Source organism: Sturnus vulgaris, chromosome W, assembly GCF_052056855.1.
Source record: "Sturnus vulgaris isolate bStuVul1 chromosome W, bStuVul1.hap1, whole genome shotgun sequence".
Lineage (NCBI taxonomy): Eukaryota > Metazoa > Chordata > Aves > Passeriformes > Sturnidae > Sturnus > Sturnus vulgaris.
Genome location: NC_142282.1, coordinates 41,714,912 through 41,734,573, shown reverse-complemented (window position 1 = coordinate 41,734,573; position 19,662 = coordinate 41,714,912). Strand labels below are relative to the sequence as shown.

At 45.6% G+C, this 19,662-nt stretch overlaps 1 protein-coding gene across 1 annotated transcript in view; it reads right to left on the bottom strand.

The window, feature by feature from the left end:
- Window positions 1–552: 552 nt before the first annotated feature.
- Window positions 553–19,662, bottom strand: part of LOC148220191 (endogenous retrovirus group K member 8 Gag polyprotein-like) — a 141,437-nt gene continuing 122,327 nt past the window's right edge. Inside the window, exon 2 of the mRNA XM_088155795.1 lies at window positions 553–1,784. Within this exon, the coding sequence (XP_088011921.1) occupies window positions 553–1,784 (1,232 nt within the window). The remainder of the gene's footprint in view (window positions 1,785–19,662) is intronic.

Sequence of the window (19,662 nt, the reverse complement as noted above, 5' to 3'; positions counted from 1 at the left end):
CTACGAATTCCTAACTTTGTAAAGTACGGGTGGTTCCAGCAACTCCTAAGATTTGCTCATTTAAGAGTGTAGTGGGCCACTGCTGAGGCCAAGCAATTAGTGGTATTATGGTGACGTCTGACCCAGTGTCTAGCATCATTGAATGTTCAAGCATTTTGGAATCATCGATATTATCAGAATACAATTTTACGGTTACTTGCTGGGTCGGTCTATCACTAGTCATGACTTGAGCAAAGGCAATTAAGGGTCCGGTACTACCAAAACCACCAGATCTTTGTGAATTAGTAGCTGTTGGAACCTGGGGAAGAAAAGGAACAAGTTGAGCAATTACACTACCTTGTGGAATGAACATTGGTGGGGAAAAGACTTTCACTACTATTCTGATAATACCACTATAATCAGCATCAATTACACCAGGTAAAACGAAAATGCTGTCTAAAGTGGCCGACGATCTCCCTAGCAATAATGCGGCCATACCGCCACCTAGTGGACCTTTGGTAGTACTATCGATGACGGTAACAGAATCATCAAAAATAGTCACGGAGTCTCTAGTTACCAAATAGACTCTAGCGCTCCTTTTTGTGGCGGGGAGCATGTTGTAGAGACAGCCATGGCTACTGAGGGGTTCTTTTTGTTCGCCGCCCCCCCCTTGCGGCTCATCTCGTTTCCCGCCAACGGTGTCCCATCCTTTTTAAATTTGGATCGGCATTCATTTGCCTTGTGGCCAAACTTTTCACATCGGTGGCAAGTGCCGACAAATGATGTAGATGTGAGGTTCGTATTGTTATTTTGTTGTTGTTTTGCCAAACTTGAAGGACAATGCTTTCTAATATGTCCGGTATGACCGCAATTATAGCATGTATTGGGAGGGCCTTTGTCCCCGTTCCCTTGCTTGTGTGCTTGAGTAATGGCTGCAGCTAAAGCAGCAGCATGAATTCGAGCTTTGTCCTTTTCAATTTCTAAAGGGGCTCGTGAACATTGTTCAATCATTTGTATTATTGTCATACGAGCTGGTAATGCTGCTAATAATCGCTTGCAGGTGGCATTTGCATTTTGCATAGCTATTTCTTTTACTAAAGTATCTTTCATATCAGGAGGGACATCTGGTGCTACCTCTACTCCTTCTGTAATCCTGTCCACAAAAGACAAAAAGGATTCATCTTCCTTTTGCTGAATATGTAAATAAGGTTGTCCAGGCTTACCTACTTGGGGCAAGTTGTTAAAAGCTTCTAAAGCAGCAGACTTGCTTTGAGCTAAAATGCGAGCCCCTAACATTGCCTGTCTTTGTGGATCGATGAATTGACCATTTCCCATAAGCATATCTAGCGTGGCAAAGCGTAGAGGATCACCTTGCGGCAAATTGACATTATCTAATTGTTTAAGCTCCAATCTTTGTTGCCACTTTGCTAAAAATAACATATAACTAGTAGGTCCTAGTATAAGCTCAAACATAGCCTTAAGGTCGGCAGGGACGAGTTCTTGATATTTTAGCAATGCTTCTACTTGCCGCCTTACCAAGCGATTATCAACACCATAGTCCATTACAGATTTTTGAACCCTTGCTATCATTTGCCAGTCTAAGGGCTGCCAAGCATTATTACCACCAGTTCCTCGCACCACCGGAGCTGAGACAAACTGAAAATCTCCCGTCAACTCAGCATTTGTTACCACTCCTTTCCACCTCTTATTCAGGTCAAAAGAAGGGTCTTTGGGGATGGAAGTTTTGTCAGGACCTTTCCCTGAGCCTCCCGAACTCCCCGAGCCTCCCGAGCCTCCCGAGCCTCCTTTGTTCCACCAACGCTGAAAAGAGTCATTAAAGGTAGTTAACAATCCCGTCCCTTCCTTTTCTGTAGAATGAGAAACATTTGTGTTTTCAATTTCGGAAAGCATTATTGGGGGTAAACCTTTAGATGTTAGAAATTGATTTGCAGTAGGCATATCCCACTCCCCCGCCTTAACCAAATTGATAATGTTCTGTCGGCGTTGAGATGTAGAAGTATTCGGTGCAGAAAAAGAATTTTCCTCTAAAGTTTTGAGGCTGGAGAGAATGGCGTTATGGGCCTTTTTATATGCTTCCCGAATCGTTTTACTTTTGGAACCCTTATCAAGCCGCTTCATTTCACCTAACAGTTCAAGCATGGTTTCTGTCTGCTTTTGCAGTGTGGACTGTAAATCGTCCGTGTCCATTCCTGTTTCTTCGGGAAGAGGCACAGTCGCTGGGTCGAAAGTGGGAGGTGAGGGCAGATGTAACACGGGGTCAGTATTAGTGGGATTAGCGGGCGCTACGCTCATTGTTACTGGGGGTGCCGTAGGTACCGAGGGTGCAGAGGGTGCCGTAGGTTCCGGGGGTGCAAAGGAAGGCACATTATGATCATCGGTAGGGTCCCAGGGTGGTATTAAATCATCATAGGGGCCATGGGCCGCAGGGGCTGACACGTACGCGGGTGGGACAGTAGCAGACTCTTGGGTGAGTTTACCAGCTACGGCAGTGACCATGGTCTGTGCTGTGAGTTCCAGCTCAATTTCAGCACCCATTTGTTCAATTAACATGGGCAGCTGCCAGTGTGTAGGAGCTAAGGATTTTACCTCCTTATTCCCAGCTTGTATAGCTTCCCACAAATCTGCCCCGACTTCTTGCCAAGTAGTCTCTTTAAAAACATCGGTAGAGTCTTTTAAAAAAACACGATGTTTAGCCCAATACAGAAAATTCACGAGTGAAGACCGATCAACAGTCTCTCCTTACTTTTGGGCAAGTTTCATTAAGGCATCAACAGTAGCCTTCTCGATAGCTGATACTGTGTTTCCGATCCCGCAAATTCTTTACAGCCGTCTAAGGCTCCAACTCACTAGTCGACAGTGGCCACTCGCGCCTCTCTCGGAAGCCCGGTCACAACCGCTGCGGGAAGTCAACGTTCCCATAGGTGGCACGCACAGAGACCCTCCACATAAAAGTCCGACTGTTAAGCAATCTGGCCCCTTCGGATCATCACGTGGGGGTCACCAAGATGCTGGGGTTTTCATGCTGGAGAACAGGAATCAATAACACGCACTCAATATGAATGCAGAGATCAGAGTCTTTATTTTTAACAAAGAGATGATTTTTATACGTTTTCAGTGGTTACTTAGAGTTTGTTACAAAGAGTACGATTGGTTACACAAAAGACGTATATATGTTAATAGTAATTCTATTGGTTCATCTAAGATCTATCTTTCTACAGTCTAGTTATTGCGTAAGATACTCTTTGAAGTGGACATGGTATGTCAACTAAACAGGATCTTGCTTCCCCAGATGTCTTTTCCTTTGTTCTTGCTTATCTCAACGAGAAAATTTATGATTTTGTTTTTCTCCTATAGTCACACCAAAGACACGGTAACCTTGAACAGACCTTTAACATAACTAAGGTAGTTTTCTATAGACAGACTGCAGAGCCAGAGCTCCTACTAGGCCGCCAACAGTGTTGGAATGGTTCCCCATCCAAAAGGAAGGATGTCAAATGCTTCTTTGGAAATATTTTAACTTCTGTGAATTTCGTTCTTTGTAATGAAATAACATGTAACAAGCCAGGATGTGATTGTGTTCAGTAGAAACAGATCAATGGAAACATTTAGCCTAAAGGTTTTATGAGATTGATCAGGAAGTTCGATTTAGATTTAAAGGCACTGTAGTCATATTTAATTTTATTCCTCTCCTTACTTGAGTCTCTTAAACAGGGACCTTCAATTGGACAGGAACGGGACACTGAAGCAAATTGTAATGGATGACGTAATGGCTTACCCGGAAGCATTTTGTGGGAATTGAATTCTTCTAGGTATCCGTCAGCCAGCATTTTAGTGTGAAGGAAATCTTCAAAAAGGTAAAACAAAAATTCCTGTTGGTTTAAAACCTGACGGCTATATTAATATTCCACTTTTGAGAAAATTTTCATGACCTTTAAAATTTAGACTATATCAAGTATTGTTTCAGCCATTGAAGAAAGTGCTTTTGATACAGATAGGAGAGGGAAACCAAAGCATTTCTCAGAGCCACACTTTGAACTCTCCTTTTTACAAACGGCACTTGAGCAAATTCATTTGCCTTTGGAACAGAAAACGACAAGGTAACAGGCTTATCATTATGGATTTGAGTGTTCCAGGTTCTTTAGATAGTAAGTGATCTATTCAAGATGATCTCTTACTGAAATAGATCCATTCTGACAAGGGATATGGATTTCTTAGAAGAAAGCAAATCCCTATGTTAAAATGGTGTGGTGGGTGGTTTTTGTTGTTGTTTTGCTTTTAGAACTTGCAAGGCACAATGGACTTCATAGTCCGAGATCCAAATAAGACCACGACATTCCAAACAGGTCTTTATTTTTGGTTGTTTTTCAATCTGTATATCTTTGGATTGTAACCAGTAGAACTGTGCTTGAACTGGAAAGAAGTAGCGGAGGTTTCGGAAGTGGAACATACGGTGGAACAGTAAGCTGAGAGCATTGTGCAAGGAGAGGAAAGAGGGGAAAATGGTAAGAGTTTCCTGAGTCGGAAGGGACCCCTAGGGATCATCAAAGTCCAACTCCTGGCCCTGCACAGACACTCCAACAGTCCCACCCTCTGCATCCTTGAGAGCATTGGCCAAACACTCCTGGATCTCTGGCAGCCTTGGGGCTGTGCCCATTGCCTGGAGAACCTATTCTGTGCCTGACCAGCCTCTGAGGAAAAAAACCTTTCCCTGATAGCCAGCCTAATCGTCCCCTGACACAGCTCCTGGCATTCCCTTGGCTCCTGTCCCTGGTCGCAGAGGGCAGAGAGCAAAGCTGTCCCAGTGCTGCCCTTGAGAGAAGCTGAGAGGTGCCAAGTGAGGTGTGAGCTCAGTTTCCTCTCTGCAGCTGAACCAAATGCCCTCAGCCACTCTTTGTATGGCTTCCCCTCCAGCCTCTTCGCTATCTCTGTGTCCCTCCTTTGGACATTTCTCCAATAGCCTGAGGTCTTTCTGACGTTGTGGCATCCAAAATTGCCCCCAGGGCTTGAAGAGAGCGCAGTCCCAGCCCAGAACAGAGCAGGACAATCACCTCTCTCGAGTGAGCTGTGCCACAAGATAGGGACATTTGTCAAAAATCAGTTGGAGAAACAAATCTAACAGAGAAACGTGATCTAGGCACAGGAAAAGGAAGAAGCAGAGGAAGAAGAAGATGAGGAGAGGATTCCTTGTAAAAGTGAAGAAAATGAGTATGCAGAACAGGGACTAAGCATTATGCATGTAAGTGAGCAAGAGAATAATTTTGAAAGTGAAGGCAGTTTTGTCCAAAAGAAGGAGGAATAGGAAGTCTTTTTGCTGAGAATGAATAGAAAGGTATTTTCCGTTTAGTTTGTATACGAAGCGCACAGGGCTCTAGATCCTTTTGTGGGAAAATGGAGTGTGTAACGTTGCCAATCATTTTGGAGCGAATTTGGAGGTTTTTGGGGTCCCAGGTGAATTTTGGGTTGAATTCTGGGGATTTGGGGGTTCCCAGGTGAATTGGGGGGCGGGGGGGGGGGGGATTTAGGGAGATCCAGGTGAGTTTTGAGGGGTCCCAGATTGATTTTGGGGGAGAATTTGTGGAATTTTGGGGGATCACGGGTAACGAGGTTTGGGGTTGTGTTGGTTTGAAAGTAAAACCAGTGCAACACTCCAAGTCAGTAATACAATTTTATCGGAGAAAAGAGAAAAAATAAAATACGTGCAATAATATAGAAGAAAAACCAGCAACAAAGTCAGAAATACAACCTGAAACCCTGTCAGTCAGGGTGTTGGTAGCAGTCCGTATAAATGGTGGCTGCAGTCCTCCTGGATGACAGATGTGGTTCAGTTGAAGCTGTGCTCCTGTAGAAGGTGCAGTTTTCCTCCGAAGATGCAGCGATGATGTGGAAAAAGGTCCGACTTTCCTCTGGGATCCAGTGGAAAGGACTGCCTTGGTGTTCCAAATCTCAGTTTTTATCTAGGTAGGAAATGTTTGGCTCCTCCCCCTGGCTGGAGCATCTCCCAGTGGGATGATGTAATCTTATCAGTCACACAATAGGACTTAATGGCCCATTAACAGAATATATCTTCTGGAGGAAGGATGGGTTGTGAAAAGATAACGATGACCATCCCCCTGATCTTATCAGATGGCACATCAGCAGGGGATATCTCCCACAGAGATAAGGATCACGACCCCTCCCACATTTTAACAGATGGTGATAGAATACACATTTTTGCATTGTACCCCAGGACATAATCCACCCCTTATTCTATTACCATCTACATCATACCCAAACCAATACCCTGTTACAGATATATGATACAAAATGAAACCTTACATACAGTTCTCTCTAAAAATTAGGTCTCCTTGCTGTACACAAAGGGTTTCCCCATCTTTCTGCATTACCCACCAAGTGCAACCAGGTCCTTGAGCAAAAACAATCCCACGGATTGGTTTGCCTTTGCCTGTGGTGGGATTAATCCAAACAGCCTTTCCTAAAATACCTTTCATGTGTGCCACAGGGACCTTGTCCCCATCCACTGTGTGCAGGGGTTCAGAGTGGGCAGGACCGGCTCGATTGATGGACCCTTGGGTGTTAACCATCCAGGTGGCTTTGGCCAAGTTCATTTCCCAAATTCTGAAGGTTCCACCACTTAGTGCTTTCAAAGTAGTCTTAAGGAGTCCATTAGACCATTCAACTTTCCCGGCAGCTGGCGCGTGGTAAGGGATATGATATATCCATTCAATACCATGTTCTTTGGCCCAGGTGTTGATAAGGCCTTTCTGAAATGGGTTCCCTTGTCTGATTCAATTCCCTCGGGGGTACCATGCCTCCAAAGGACTTGTTTTTCTAGGCCCAAGATGGTGTTCCTGGTCGTGACATGATGCACAGGGTAGGTTTCTAACCATCCTGTAGTTGCTTCCACCATGCTCAGTACGTAGTGCTTGCCCTGGTGGGTTTGGGAAAGGGTGATGTAGTCAGTTTGCCAGGCTTCCCCATACCTGTACTTTGACCATCGTCCACCGTACCACAGAGGCTTCACCCGCTTGGCCTGTTTGATTGCAATACAGGTCTCGCAGTCGTGGATGACCTGTGAGATGCTGTCCATGGTAAGGTCCACCCCTCGGTCACGGGCCCATCGGTATATTGCATCTCTCCCCTGATGACCAGAGGCATCATGGGCGCAACGAGCTAGGAATGATTCTCCCTTGTGCTGCCAGTCTAGATCTACCTGTGATACTTTCACTTTGGCAGCTCGGTCCACCTGCTCTTTGTTGTGATGTTCTTCATTAGCCCGGCTTTTGGGTACATGTGCATCCACGTGTTGAACCTTTATGGTCAATTTCTCTACTCGGGCAGCAATGTCCTGCCAAATCTCAGCTGCCCAGATGGGTTTCCCTCTGCGCTGCCACTTGGCCTTTTTCCAGCTTTCCAGCCATCCCCACAGAGCATTAGCTACCATCCATGAGTCAATGTAGAGATAAAGCCTTGGCCACTTCTCTCGTTCAGCAATATCCAAAGCCAACTGGACAGCTTTTAGCTCTGCGACCTGACTCGATCCACCTTGTCCCTCGGTAGCTTGTGCAACTTGTCGTGTGGGGCGCCATACTGCAGCTTTCCATTTCCGGTTAGTGCCTACAATTCGGCAGGAACCATCAGTGAAGAGGGCATATCGTCTTTCAGTCTCCGGTAGCTCATTATATGGTGGGGCTTCCTCAGCACGTGCCACTTGCTCCTCTTCTTCTTCAGAAGACAATCCAAAACTCTCACCTTCAGGCCAGTTTGTAATTATTTCCAGAATCCCAGGGCGATTTGGATTCCCAATACATCAACAGAGGATATCACCCACAGAGATAAGGAACACCACCCCTCCCACATTTTAACAGATTGTGATAGAATACACATTTTTGCATTGTACCCGAGGACTGTGGTGAATTTGTAGAATGAGGGGAGTCCCAGTTGAATTTTAGGGGGAATTTGTGGAATTCTAGGGATCTCAGGGGAATTTTGGGGGGAATTTGGTGAATTTTAGGGTATACATGTGAATTTTAGCGTTCTCAGGTGATTTTTGGGGATGCCAGGTGGATTTTGGGCTGAATTCTGTCAATTTTGGGGTATCCAGGTGAGCATTTGGGAGTCATGGGAGAATTTTGGGATGAATTTGGGGGGATGCAGGTGGATTTTCCAGGGAATTTTGGAAATTTTTGGGAGTCCCAGCTGGGTCTTGGAGTGAATTTGATGGATTTGGGGTATCTGGATGGGTTTGGAGGGGGATTGGAGAGATTTTGGGGTGAATTTGGGAGGTGTTGGGACTGAGTCTTGGGGGTGATTTGAGGGATTTTGGGGGTTGCAGGTGGGATTTTGAGGCGAAGCCCTGGAATTTGGGGGTCCCCCATGAATTTTGGGGTGAATTTGTGGAATTCTGGGAGTTGCCAGGTGAGTGCTGGGCTTCCCAAAGAGGACTTCGGGGTGAATTTGGGGGATTTTGGGTTTCCCAGGTGAATTTCTGAGGTGAAAAGGTTCAAAAGGTTTTTTTTTGAAAACAAGTTAAAGCCAGAAGGTTATTGAAAATTAATAGATGTGATGCAAGAAGGTAATATGCAGACAATACACAGTGAGACAAATCATGGGAAAAATACAGTGGTAAGACATGAGTGTGTGAGGATGGGATCAATAGAGCTAAGGCTCAGTTGAAGTTGAATTTGGAAAAGCATGCCAAAAATAAGAATAATAAAGGCACCTACGGGTATTTCAGTGGGAAAAGGAAGATGAAAAGAAACCTATCACACCTCCCTTATTCCCCCCCACCCCTATAAGCCAGACAGGACTAGTGACAACAGACAAGGAGAAGGCTGAGGCACTCAACAAGTGTTGGTCTCAATTTTTACTGCCAGTCACTATTTCCACATCTGTCAGGTTATTGGACTGGTGGACTTGATTCTAAGCCACTGTAGCAGGTCAGCTTTCAGACCACTTGAGGAACCTGAACATGCAAGTCCATGGGACCCACCCAGAGGCATGTCAGGGCCCTGAGAGAACTGGCAGCTGTAGTTGCTAAGGTGCTTCCTCCATCATATTTGAGAAATCAAGGCAACCAGCTGAAGCCTCCAGACACTGTGTTGTATTGACTCCAATACTCTTGGTCTTTTTTATAAATCTTAGAGCTCTGAGTCAATTTCTGCAGAGGATTCCCAATGCAGTTTCAAAAATGGAATCTTTGTTATTGGTCCTCATGTTGATCTTGGATATTTCCATTTTCTGCACACCTATATTTTCGAAACATTTGTAATGACTGAAAAGAAAGCTGAGACGAGGCATTATGCTCTTTCCAGTGATATAAATGGACCAGTATTCTTTTCAGACAAATATATTTTTGCTCTGTCTAAGCACATGTGCATACCTGTGTTTGATTTATGTGTCCAGGTTTTGGCAATGGGGCAGCCACAGGGCAGTCCTGTGACAATGGCCGAGGTGCTGCCCTGTCCCACTTTCTTCCATCTGGCTCCACTTCAGGATGTCCTCCCTGCTGAGAGAAGAGGTTGGGACAGCACCTTTGGAAATGTGACTTTCTGTTTTTTTTTGTTTTGTTTTGTTTTCTTATTTCTAAAGTTACTAGAAACCTTCACCCTGATTTTTGATGTGTTGGGTTTGGGGTTTTTTCTCAGTTTTGGGTGGGTTTTTTTGAGTGCTTTTTTCAGGTTTTTTTTGTCTCTTTGTGGATTATTGTTTGGGTTTTTTTGTGTGTTTGTTCGGTCTACTTTTTTGTTTGTTTGTTTGTTTGTTTTTTTATTACGGTTTTGTAGATTTTTTTAAGCAAATTGGTTGGAAAACTGAATAGTCCTCCACTATAGTCTCCTGGGTTCACCTGAGACTGTTCCTAGGCATCTCCCTGATCCTTTTTGCGATGAGTCTCACATCATTCTCCCGAGGAAACTGTCTGCTTATGGTTTGGATGGGTGGGCTGTTTGCTGGGTGACAAACTGGGTGATGGCCAGGCCCACAGAGTGGTGGGAAATAGAGTTCATCCAGCTGGTCCCCAAGGCTCAGTCTTGGGCCCAGTCCTGTTTAATATCTTTATCAGTGATCTGGACAAGGGGATAGAGTACACGCCCAGGAAGTTCACAGATGATGCAAAGTTGGCTGGTAGTGTTTTTTTCTTCTGGAGGACAGCAGGCTCTGCTTCTTCTTCCTCCTGTTCTGAGGTCGCTGCTCCCTCTTCATCCCTCATTAAGTGTGCTGATTTTGTCACTTGGATGAGAAAACAAACAATTTTAGCAACAATACTAGTGTCAGGGTACAAGAAAGGATGAGTTCACATGAATCCTCCTCCCCCCCAAAAAAATAAACAATACCTGATGGCTCCTCTGCCTCGCTTACTGAGTACACCGGAACCCACTGTCCCCCAAAGATACTCCCTTCTCCCTGCCCCCAGCCATGATGTGAGATGGAATAGAATAACTAAGATTAAGATTCTCCCTATGTAACTCCATCATACTTCGATTCTGGGAAAAAAAATTTCTTGAAGTTCTATCATTTCAGATCATTTGAATTTGAATTTGCATACTAAAAAGTCTAGCCAGAAACTCATGACAATATGAATAGCCCATTCTAGAATGTCTGAGATGATATACACTTCTTTCAAGAGAATGTGATACCTCACGTGACTTCTCCAGAATTTCAACGAACAGCGGGAGTAGTCTACAAGATTCTTGCTGCCATCTGGATTTCCTGGTATTTGGCTGGTCTATGTAAGCCAACCAGCTATTCAGCAGAGGGAATATTAGTGTGATACTTGATGGTATGTGAGATGGAACACAGTAATTTATGCCTTTTTGCATAGTGATGAAGCTGTAAAGAAAGCTCCATAATGCTCAGACAAGGAGGTAGCTGGACTTCAAGCAGCAAAGGCCCAAAACGAACTAGTGAAAAGGTGGCATTGAAAAAAAAAGCCAGGTGGGGAGCAAAGTGATGCTATAGGGCAGTTTACTAAAAGAGGAAATCAAGTGGAAAAAAAAGTCCAAGAGTAAAGGAATAACAGGGAAAATGAAACTAAGGAAGGAAATCAATCTCAGCTCATCATTTCAGAAGCTAACAAGTTCTCCTTGCAATGATGCATAAAGTGAGAAATAATAAATATGTCTGCGCCAAAATCTGAAATATGAACTTTATTGCATTCTGTCTTTCATGGAATCATACAACAGTCTGTGATTAAAGATCATCTAGTCCAACTTCCTTGCCCGGTAGATCTTGCAGTAGATCAAATTGCTCAATACTAGCCAAACTGATAAGGAGCACTCTCAATGATGGGGCATCCACAACTTCTCTGGAACACCCGTTTGAGTGTCTCACCAGCTTCATTGTAGAAAAGCTTTTCTTTTTAGCCAATCTAAACCTAGTCTCAGTTTGAAAGCATGGCCCCTTGTCCTGCCTCTGCAAACCTTCCGAAAAAGTCTTTCTCCATTTGTCTTATACCCTCTTTACATATTCAAAGGCCACCATACTGTCTCTTGTGATAGGTTGGCTTAGGAAGAAGAAACTCAGAATAAATTCTTCCTAAGGGAATTTCCTCTGTGGGGGTTGGGATACCTGCAACAGCCAATTAGAGAAAGTTAGTTCGCTCCGTGAACACACATTTTGAGGAAGGTAATCCGGAACTGACCCTCTTTGTCTTCCGGCGGCTGAGCAGGTAGCACCAACCCGAGCTTCCCTCTCCCCCATGCGGGGGGGGGAGGCTCGGGAGGCCGCTTGGGCCCCGTTTGCCAACGAGGGGGACCCGATGGCAGGGGGGAGAAAAAGTTGTGTGATAAGACCTTCACGGCTTCCTCCTCCACGGGCCTGCGGCTCTGGCGTGGGGGAGGCCGACTCTTGCTGCTGCCGGCAGGGCCGGGCCTGCCCAGGTGGCCATGAGCAGTGTGGGGCTGCAGCCCAGCCCCAGAAAGGCTGATTAACACCTCGGCTGCCCCCCCCAGCACAGCCTGAGCCTGGCCCAACTCCTGTAGTTGTGTTAAACTTTAACTCTTTAGTGCTCAGATAAGATTTGCAAAGCCTCCAGCCTTTCCTTTGAATATGAAAGGGAATAAGAATATTTCTGAAGTCAGTGATGAAAGAGCTAAGTTTTTAAGATGGAAAGAGAATGAGAAGATGCTGAAATGGCTGAAAATCTTTTTGTGAAATTGTAGGAATGAACTGATGTACTGAATATTCCTATAAACCATGGAAAGAGACATGGAGGGATGGAAATGTTCCATTTAATAGATGATTTAACTAAAGATCACCTGTGTTGAGAATTTCTGTCCTGAGAAAAGAAGGAGATTTTGGTTTTCTGAAGATGAAGCCTGAGCAGAGAAAAAGGAGACAGAGAGAATCTTTGCGGTTGAACATTTCATTCTTAAAAGTAATACCCCATGAGACAGACATGGCCCACATCTACAACTTTGGGACGGTTGTAGAGTTGGGAGGAGCGTCACGGTTGCAGGTTCCCGGGCGGATGCAAATTGTGAAAGATAAAACCACAAGAAAACTGGTTTTTTCCTTCTTGTGGGAAAAATCCCTACAACTTCAACAAGAAGAAGCTTCTCTCTCCAGAAGTGAACTGAGAAAGACTAAATTGGGCATTGACCGAAGTATTTGTTATATGTTTGTTTTGTTGTTATGAAGATTGGGAGAGGGAGGGAAGGAGTGATCTAAAAAATCTTATTCTGAAATTTTTTTTTCCTCTCTTTTTGTTTGTGTAGTTAATAAATTTTCTTTTATACTCTCAAGTTTTAGGCCTGCCTTGCTCTTTTGCTCCTGGTTCTGTCTCACAACAAGAAAAATAAGTTTATTCAAATTGGCAATTCAAACTCAAGACATTAATTTGGTGCGTTGGCCGGGAAAGTCAAAATTAAACCAAGACACTCTCCAGAAATCTCTCTTCTCCAGGCTAAAAGATCCTACTTTTCACAAGAACCATGTCATAAACTGAGATGGAAGACATCTCAGGAGATCAGATCATCCTACAGCTCAGCGTAAGCATAGCTCTGAAGTCAGATCAACTAGCTTAGGGCTGTGTCTGTTTGAATTTTGAAAATTACCAGGAATTGAAATGCTTCAAGGAAGAGAACTCTGGGTGGCTCCAGAAACAGCCTGAGAAACTCAAGCAAACTCGAAACCTCAGAAACTACCACTGCTTTCTCTCCCTCAGCCCAAGCAGTCACAAAGAAGAAGTGTTCCCAGCAGGCTGGGATAGCACACATATACACTACATATACATGACAGGCATCACCAGCAGCCACATCCTGCTCCTTTCTGTGGCTGGCAGGAGTGAGACTGGATGTTTACATGTGAGCAAACTGGGTCCCTCCAGCAGCTCAGACACTCAGCCTGCCCAGTGACCCCACTGAATTCCAGTATTTGCACTGTCCCAAGGCCACAGCACTACTCCTCTTGCTGGCACAGACCATCACACGCCTCCTAAATCAGTCAGGACTCCCGTGGTCCCACAGCCAGCACCCCACTTGCTCTCCCCCAGGCCACTGCCATTGTTCACCAACTTCTCCACTTTGATCTTTGCTGGTGCTCTCAACACTGGCACACCCAGATGTTCTGCAGCTGTTGTCTCCTGGTGGAAAGGACTTGTAAAGCCATGTTTCCTAACAGGACTTCCACAACCTTTGAAAGCAACCTTTTCTGGGGTATGAACAATCTCATTCAAATGTCAACATTTCTTTTCCCATATGTGAAATCAGAATTTCCTTCTTCCAGGCATGCTCAAAACAAGGCACAAACTACATTGTGCGTTCTGTTTCACATGCTGACTTGTTTGTAAACAATGCTAGGAGAATACCTGTTTTGATCCAAGCTAATCTCTGGCCCGTATAGTGCATTCGGTAGTTAGTTTTGCTTTGCTATTTACTTGATGTCCCATTGAATTGTTGAATCATAAACAGACTATCTGACAGTATAGCAGCATAGCAGTGATGAATAAATGCAAGTACCATCTGCTCCTTTACCAACTTTTCCATTTCCATATTCACAGTTGGGGGATACTGTATTTCTTCACTTGCCATAAATTCTCTGCAAGATGGAATGTAGATATGTAGAATGGAATCACATTATATATGTGATATCATACGTGATATCACGTAGAAAGAAAAAATGATCAAGTATTACTTTGATAGAAACCAAAAGTGAACACTAGCCACTTTGTGTTGCCCATTGTCCAAAAGAAGACTGCCACATTTCTGACCTGAAACTCTGAACTACACACTTCTTTTGCATGAGCTTCCAGTCCTTGACTCTCCCTTGCCATTTCAGTTGATGCCATTTTTCTTTCTCAAGCTCTGATTTCATTCGATTCAAGAGTAGCTTGGCAGTTGCCCTCTCATTATCCAGCAGTGCTCTCTTTACATTCTGTGTATTAAAAAAGAAAACCAGAAGTAGAAGCAGCATACGACATGCAAAAAGAAACGAAAAATTGTCTATTCTACAGAAAATGAGGGGAGAAAAGAACACAAATGATAACCAATACCCTGCCAAGTAGAAATTTCTTCTATATTTCAATGATTGATAGGCAGAAAAAATGAATTTCATTTGGGGAAAGAAAGACATTCTAGGAATATTCAGACTGCTATCTTGCCCCAGGTAAAACATTTACCATGGCCTCAGCGTTAATGAGCTTGTGAACATCAGCTGCCAAGAGGAAGGACATTTCCTCCAGTTTCACAGAATACTTGGTCAGTACATCTGCTATCTGTGCAATCAAAGAATACAGAAAAGCAACAACAATGAAAAGTAGAACTCAAATATCAATTTCCCAAGTTAAAATCTACATGAACTGAAAGCTTTTTCTCGGGCCCAAAATAGGGTTTTTCACCCTTCCTCTGGTCTAGCTCGGGTGTTAGGGTGAAATTCCCCTGGGCCCTAGCCTCAGGGACGTAGTTAAGATATCAAAAGAGGCTCTTTCCCCTAATAAAGTTACAGGTTTATTTCTCGTGGGTAGTGAGTGAAGAAAGGGAAAGGAAAAAGGGAGAAAAGAGGGAGAAAAGAGCGGGGGAAGAGGGAAAAGTGGGGGTAAAAGAGAGGGGGAAGAGCGCGGGTAAGAGCGTGGGGGGAAAAAGAGCGGGGTAAGAGAGAGAAAAGAGGGGGAAGAGAACGGGGGAAGAGAACGGGAGAAGAGCGCGGGGGAAGAGAGCGAGGCCAGGGGGTACTGACCTTTTCTAGGGTCTGGAAAGGGGGGGCGGGGAGAAATTGGATCCCAGCCAGCTCTGTGTGCCCAGGAGGGGAAAGGGACCAAGATACAGGGCACAGCAGGGGTCACGGGATGTACCATTTACAATGTATCTAGGAAACGCAACATGAACAAGACAATTTTCCCATTCAAGTGAATTCAATTTAATTAATTCATTAACTACATCGGTATCATTCTCATGCTCAAGAATAGAATTCAAAGAATCAACGTTGCTTCTTCTGAGACATTGAAGCCTGAGTAGATCCCAACTTCAAATCTATTAGGACGGCATGAAAGCAATACCTGCTACATTTAGTACATGTAAACTACAAAGACATCTAGAACAGTTCTAAAAGATGATCAAACCCATGAATTTTGAAGGAGACGCTCGCAAGAAATGTGGAAATAGGGTTTATCTGCCCAGGGCTTTTCCCAAAAGCTTGGGCTCTCCTTGGCGTCAGTGAGAGTCTCTGTCTCATTATTCAGCAGCTGGCTTAGGGTAAAAAAGGATGCATGCAATCACTTCATTCCTGTTCATGACATAAACTTACTGCATCATCACGGAAGCCATTTACTTGGAAATATAGCCTAAAAAATAGGTGTCAGACTGGGTACATATCTAGATTGCTATGAGCAAAACCAATTTCTTTTTAACAGGAAAGCCATACAATATGCCTGCCATGGCAAATATTAGTCTACTAGCCCTGCAATTCAACAGGCAGTGAGCAGTTCATTACACCAAATTTACGTTTGGCAAGGAGACAGTCTATTTATTACAAGCCCCTAGTTCTAGAACCAAGAATTCAGGAGTTGCTCATTCCCAATGAAAATCTGTCCATTTCATACCTTTGGGGTTTTATGCTTCTGTTCTTTACCTGTCTTGAGTGTGGCTTTCTTGTGAAGTCACTGACAGGTGTTTTTCCAACATATTTCTGCTGATTACATGGTAATTGCATGGCATCAGCAGACATCTCTGAATGTCTCTTTAAAGTATGCTTTTTACTCTTCTTAGAGGACCTTGTCTTCTTCTTTCCTTCACCCAAAAGGTGGGCTAAGTGAGCCTTCAAAGAACCATCATCTCAACAATTAGAATTCTTTCAAACCTACTGAATGGAGAACAGCCACAAAAAAAAATTTAAAATAAAACCTAGTACGCGAAAGACAGCAGAAGAGAAAGGTAATATAATGAATCCTACATGCCACATGCATAACTCTCTTCATTCGAGGCTATTTTCAAAATGAGAAAAAAAAAGATCATCTTTTCCTCAGAGAGGAAAAGTGGAGTAACTGGATTGTGTTGCCTTGCTTACAGTTACCAGAAAAGTCAATAGTGGAGTTGAAAACTCCTGAAGCTGGCTAACTACACCTCTAAATGTTTTACTACTGTGTTATGATTTGGTCTTCAGTTAATAGAACCTGATATACAACAAAGAGATGGGAGCACATGGAGATGCATTGGAGAGCCTATGCTGGAGGTAACACATTCATTTTTTACTCAAACAAATCCAAATTAGAAATGTTGAAAATGACCTGGGGCCATTTCAACAGCCAGAAAACTGACTAACACAACCAGTCTTTGGCTTTTATTCAATCCTTTGCTTGTTTTACCTGGGCCTTGAAGATCTGTCTGCAGCCTTCCTCTCTGCAAATATATCACAGTCGTCCTATTGAGAACCCATGGCTCATCACAGCTGCTTGGCAAGGCCTGCTTACAGAAGAACTGGCAACTACAAGCTGGGAGCCAAGAGATACAACACTTCACTTGGAAAAGGGCCTTCCATGAATCCTAGAATCCCAGAAAGGTTTGGACTGGAAGCAACCTTAGAGATGATAGATTCTCTACTTCCCACATCCTGACGTGGGCAGGGACACTTTTCCACTAGTCCAGGTTGCTCCATGTCCGCTCCAGCCTGGCCCTGGACACTTCCTGCCATGGGGCTCCCACACAGCCTCTTTGAGCAACATGAGCCAGGCCTCAGCACCCACACAAGGAAGAATTCCTATCCTATATCCCATTTACCCCCGCCCTCTGGCATTTTGAAGCTATTCCCCCTTGTCCTGCGAGTCCAGACCCTTTTCCAAAGTCCCTCCCCAGCTATCTTGGAGTCCCAGCAGGCACTGCAAGGGGCTCGAAGGTCTCCCTGGAGCCTTCTGTTCTCCACATTGGACACCCACAGCTCTCCCAGACTGTCCTAGAGCAGAGGAGCTCCAGCTTTCCAAGCAGCTTAGCAGCCTCCTACCCGTGAAACTCGAATCCAACGCTGGTCTTTCGGGCCCTACGGATATAGCTTCTGGAGTTGCTCAGGGTCACTCCTGGTTCTCTCCCCGCCCCCCATGGGGCCTTCAGATGATGCTGTTCAGTCGCCACTCCTGCAGCTGTCAGACCAACGGGGGTCGGGCAGCTGAACCAGCCATATCCACAATCCACAGTGTCCTCGGCGGCTGGTGCAGGCTCATGGCGGCCCACACACCCGGAAGCAGAGCTCTGGAACAGAGGATCGTAGCCCCACATTTGTGCTCGTCTTTGCACAAGGCAGGCTGGACTTACCATGCCCGGCCTTTTCAGTTCAGCACGAGAATGAGAATACACCAGCACCATGGGGGAGGAATCCTCTAAAGACTCCCTCATGCGTGGTCTCTCTATGTTATGGCGAGGCACTTGCCATTCCTGAGGCTACAGTAACGCCTTTTTTAACTTGAGGGTAAGAAATGCCATTGTTTTGGTGTGCAGCTAAAGGTGCAGCACAGGCAGGCCTAGGCAAAAGCTGGGGCAGTGCCCTTCCTCACACCTTTGCTGTGGTGTACTCCACGCAGCTAGAGCGAGAAGTGAAGGACGCGAGGAAGAAGAAGGCATTCTTAAAGTAGCCCTCTGTCAAGCAGCCCTGAAAGGGCGCATAACACACGGCGTCTTGCTGCCCTGCATTCTACACACTCGCAACCCCTTTTCCTTACTTGCAAAAGTTGCTACCAGAGCAGAGGGGGCCAGGTTGAAGAGGCAGTGCCTAGGTTCACCTTCTACTTATTGCACGTAAGCCCCGTCCAGCTCCTCGCTGCACTCTGTATTTCCCTTCTCCGCGGCATTTACCGTGGTGCTCTCTGCAACTCGGCGCCTAGAAGTGACCGCCAATGTTTCCACAGCGGGCTGCAAGGGAACCAAGGAGCAGCACAAGCAGCAGTGCTTCAGCTTGCTCCTTTCGACTGCTAAGGGCACTTGGGAAGGCAAGCGAGAGGCAGCCACCTTCCTCTCCTAGTAGCCTGTAACGTGGTGCACATAAGCACGGTACTTGTGCAGCTTCGTTCACCGCCTTTCCCCACGCCTGGCGCCGCTTTCAGTCCCCGGCTGCCAGAAGCCGCTTAGGCAGCGCCACACAGCCAGCAGTGTGCCAGCAGCCAAGTGCTTCTGCCCAAGCCCACCTCGAGCGTGCACCTTTGTTTTCAGAGCTCCGTGCAACAGTCTGCCTCTCTCGCAGTTAGAATGGAAAACGAAAGCTTTTCGCCTACGCCTTTCATAGAGATCTCTTGCCAGGACGAGAAGGTCTTGTGGCCAGAGCTCGCCCCCAACGCGAGGAAGCTGGTATTAACACCGCATTGCAGGGGCACTTCTCGCTCCTTGACTACATGCTCAGCCCTCTCCGAATTCGCTGCGAGCTCCACGGTCCTTCTCAGCTGCAAGTAGCAGCGCTCACAGAACATAGAGATTCGCAAGGACCAAAGACCTGGAGGGACATATCGCACACGAAAATGTGCCAGGACAGTGACGTGATCTACATTGTCCCTTCTCGTCATCCAGTTTGTGCTTCTGCTGCTTCTGCTGTTAAGAATGGCTCCTTGAAAGACGAGCGAGAGCGTCTTTCTGGGTGCATTGCACTGAGTGAGAGCTCGCTAGGGGCTTTGCACTAGGAGCCAAGGCAACAGGGCTTGCTTGCCCCCAGAACTGAGGACAGGCTGTTGGGCAGAGCTGAAACTGACCCCAGGAGTTGAGCTCTGTCCGGACGGCAGAAGGTGAAAACGAAGCCGTTTGCGAGCGCAGTGCAGCGAAGAGCACACGTGCAGTCAAATGGCTCCTTCACAATCCCTTTCACTTCTCAGTGCCCTTGCTGCTTGGAAAAGTAGCTCACAGCCGTTGCACAGCAGGGCAAAAGCTGGGGCAGCGCCCTTCCTCACACCTTCGCTGTGGTGTACTCCATTGCTGGAGGTTGAATGCTTCCCTTTTCTTTCTGTGGAATTTATCCCATTTTTATGCTAATTGGCTACATCTTTAGGTAATGTTCTCTCCCAGGGAGGTGTGTGGAGGGAGGGGGGATGAAACGGGAAAAAGGAAACGCGGGCTGGAAAACTCTCTTGTTTGGCCCGTGGAGGGAGACGACTCCTCGTGCTCCTATCTGGCATCTCCCCTGCCACCCCAGCTCTGAGATCCACTTTCCCTGCCTTTGGACATCGCTCTGCTGCTCTCCCATCTGACCCTACTACCTCCG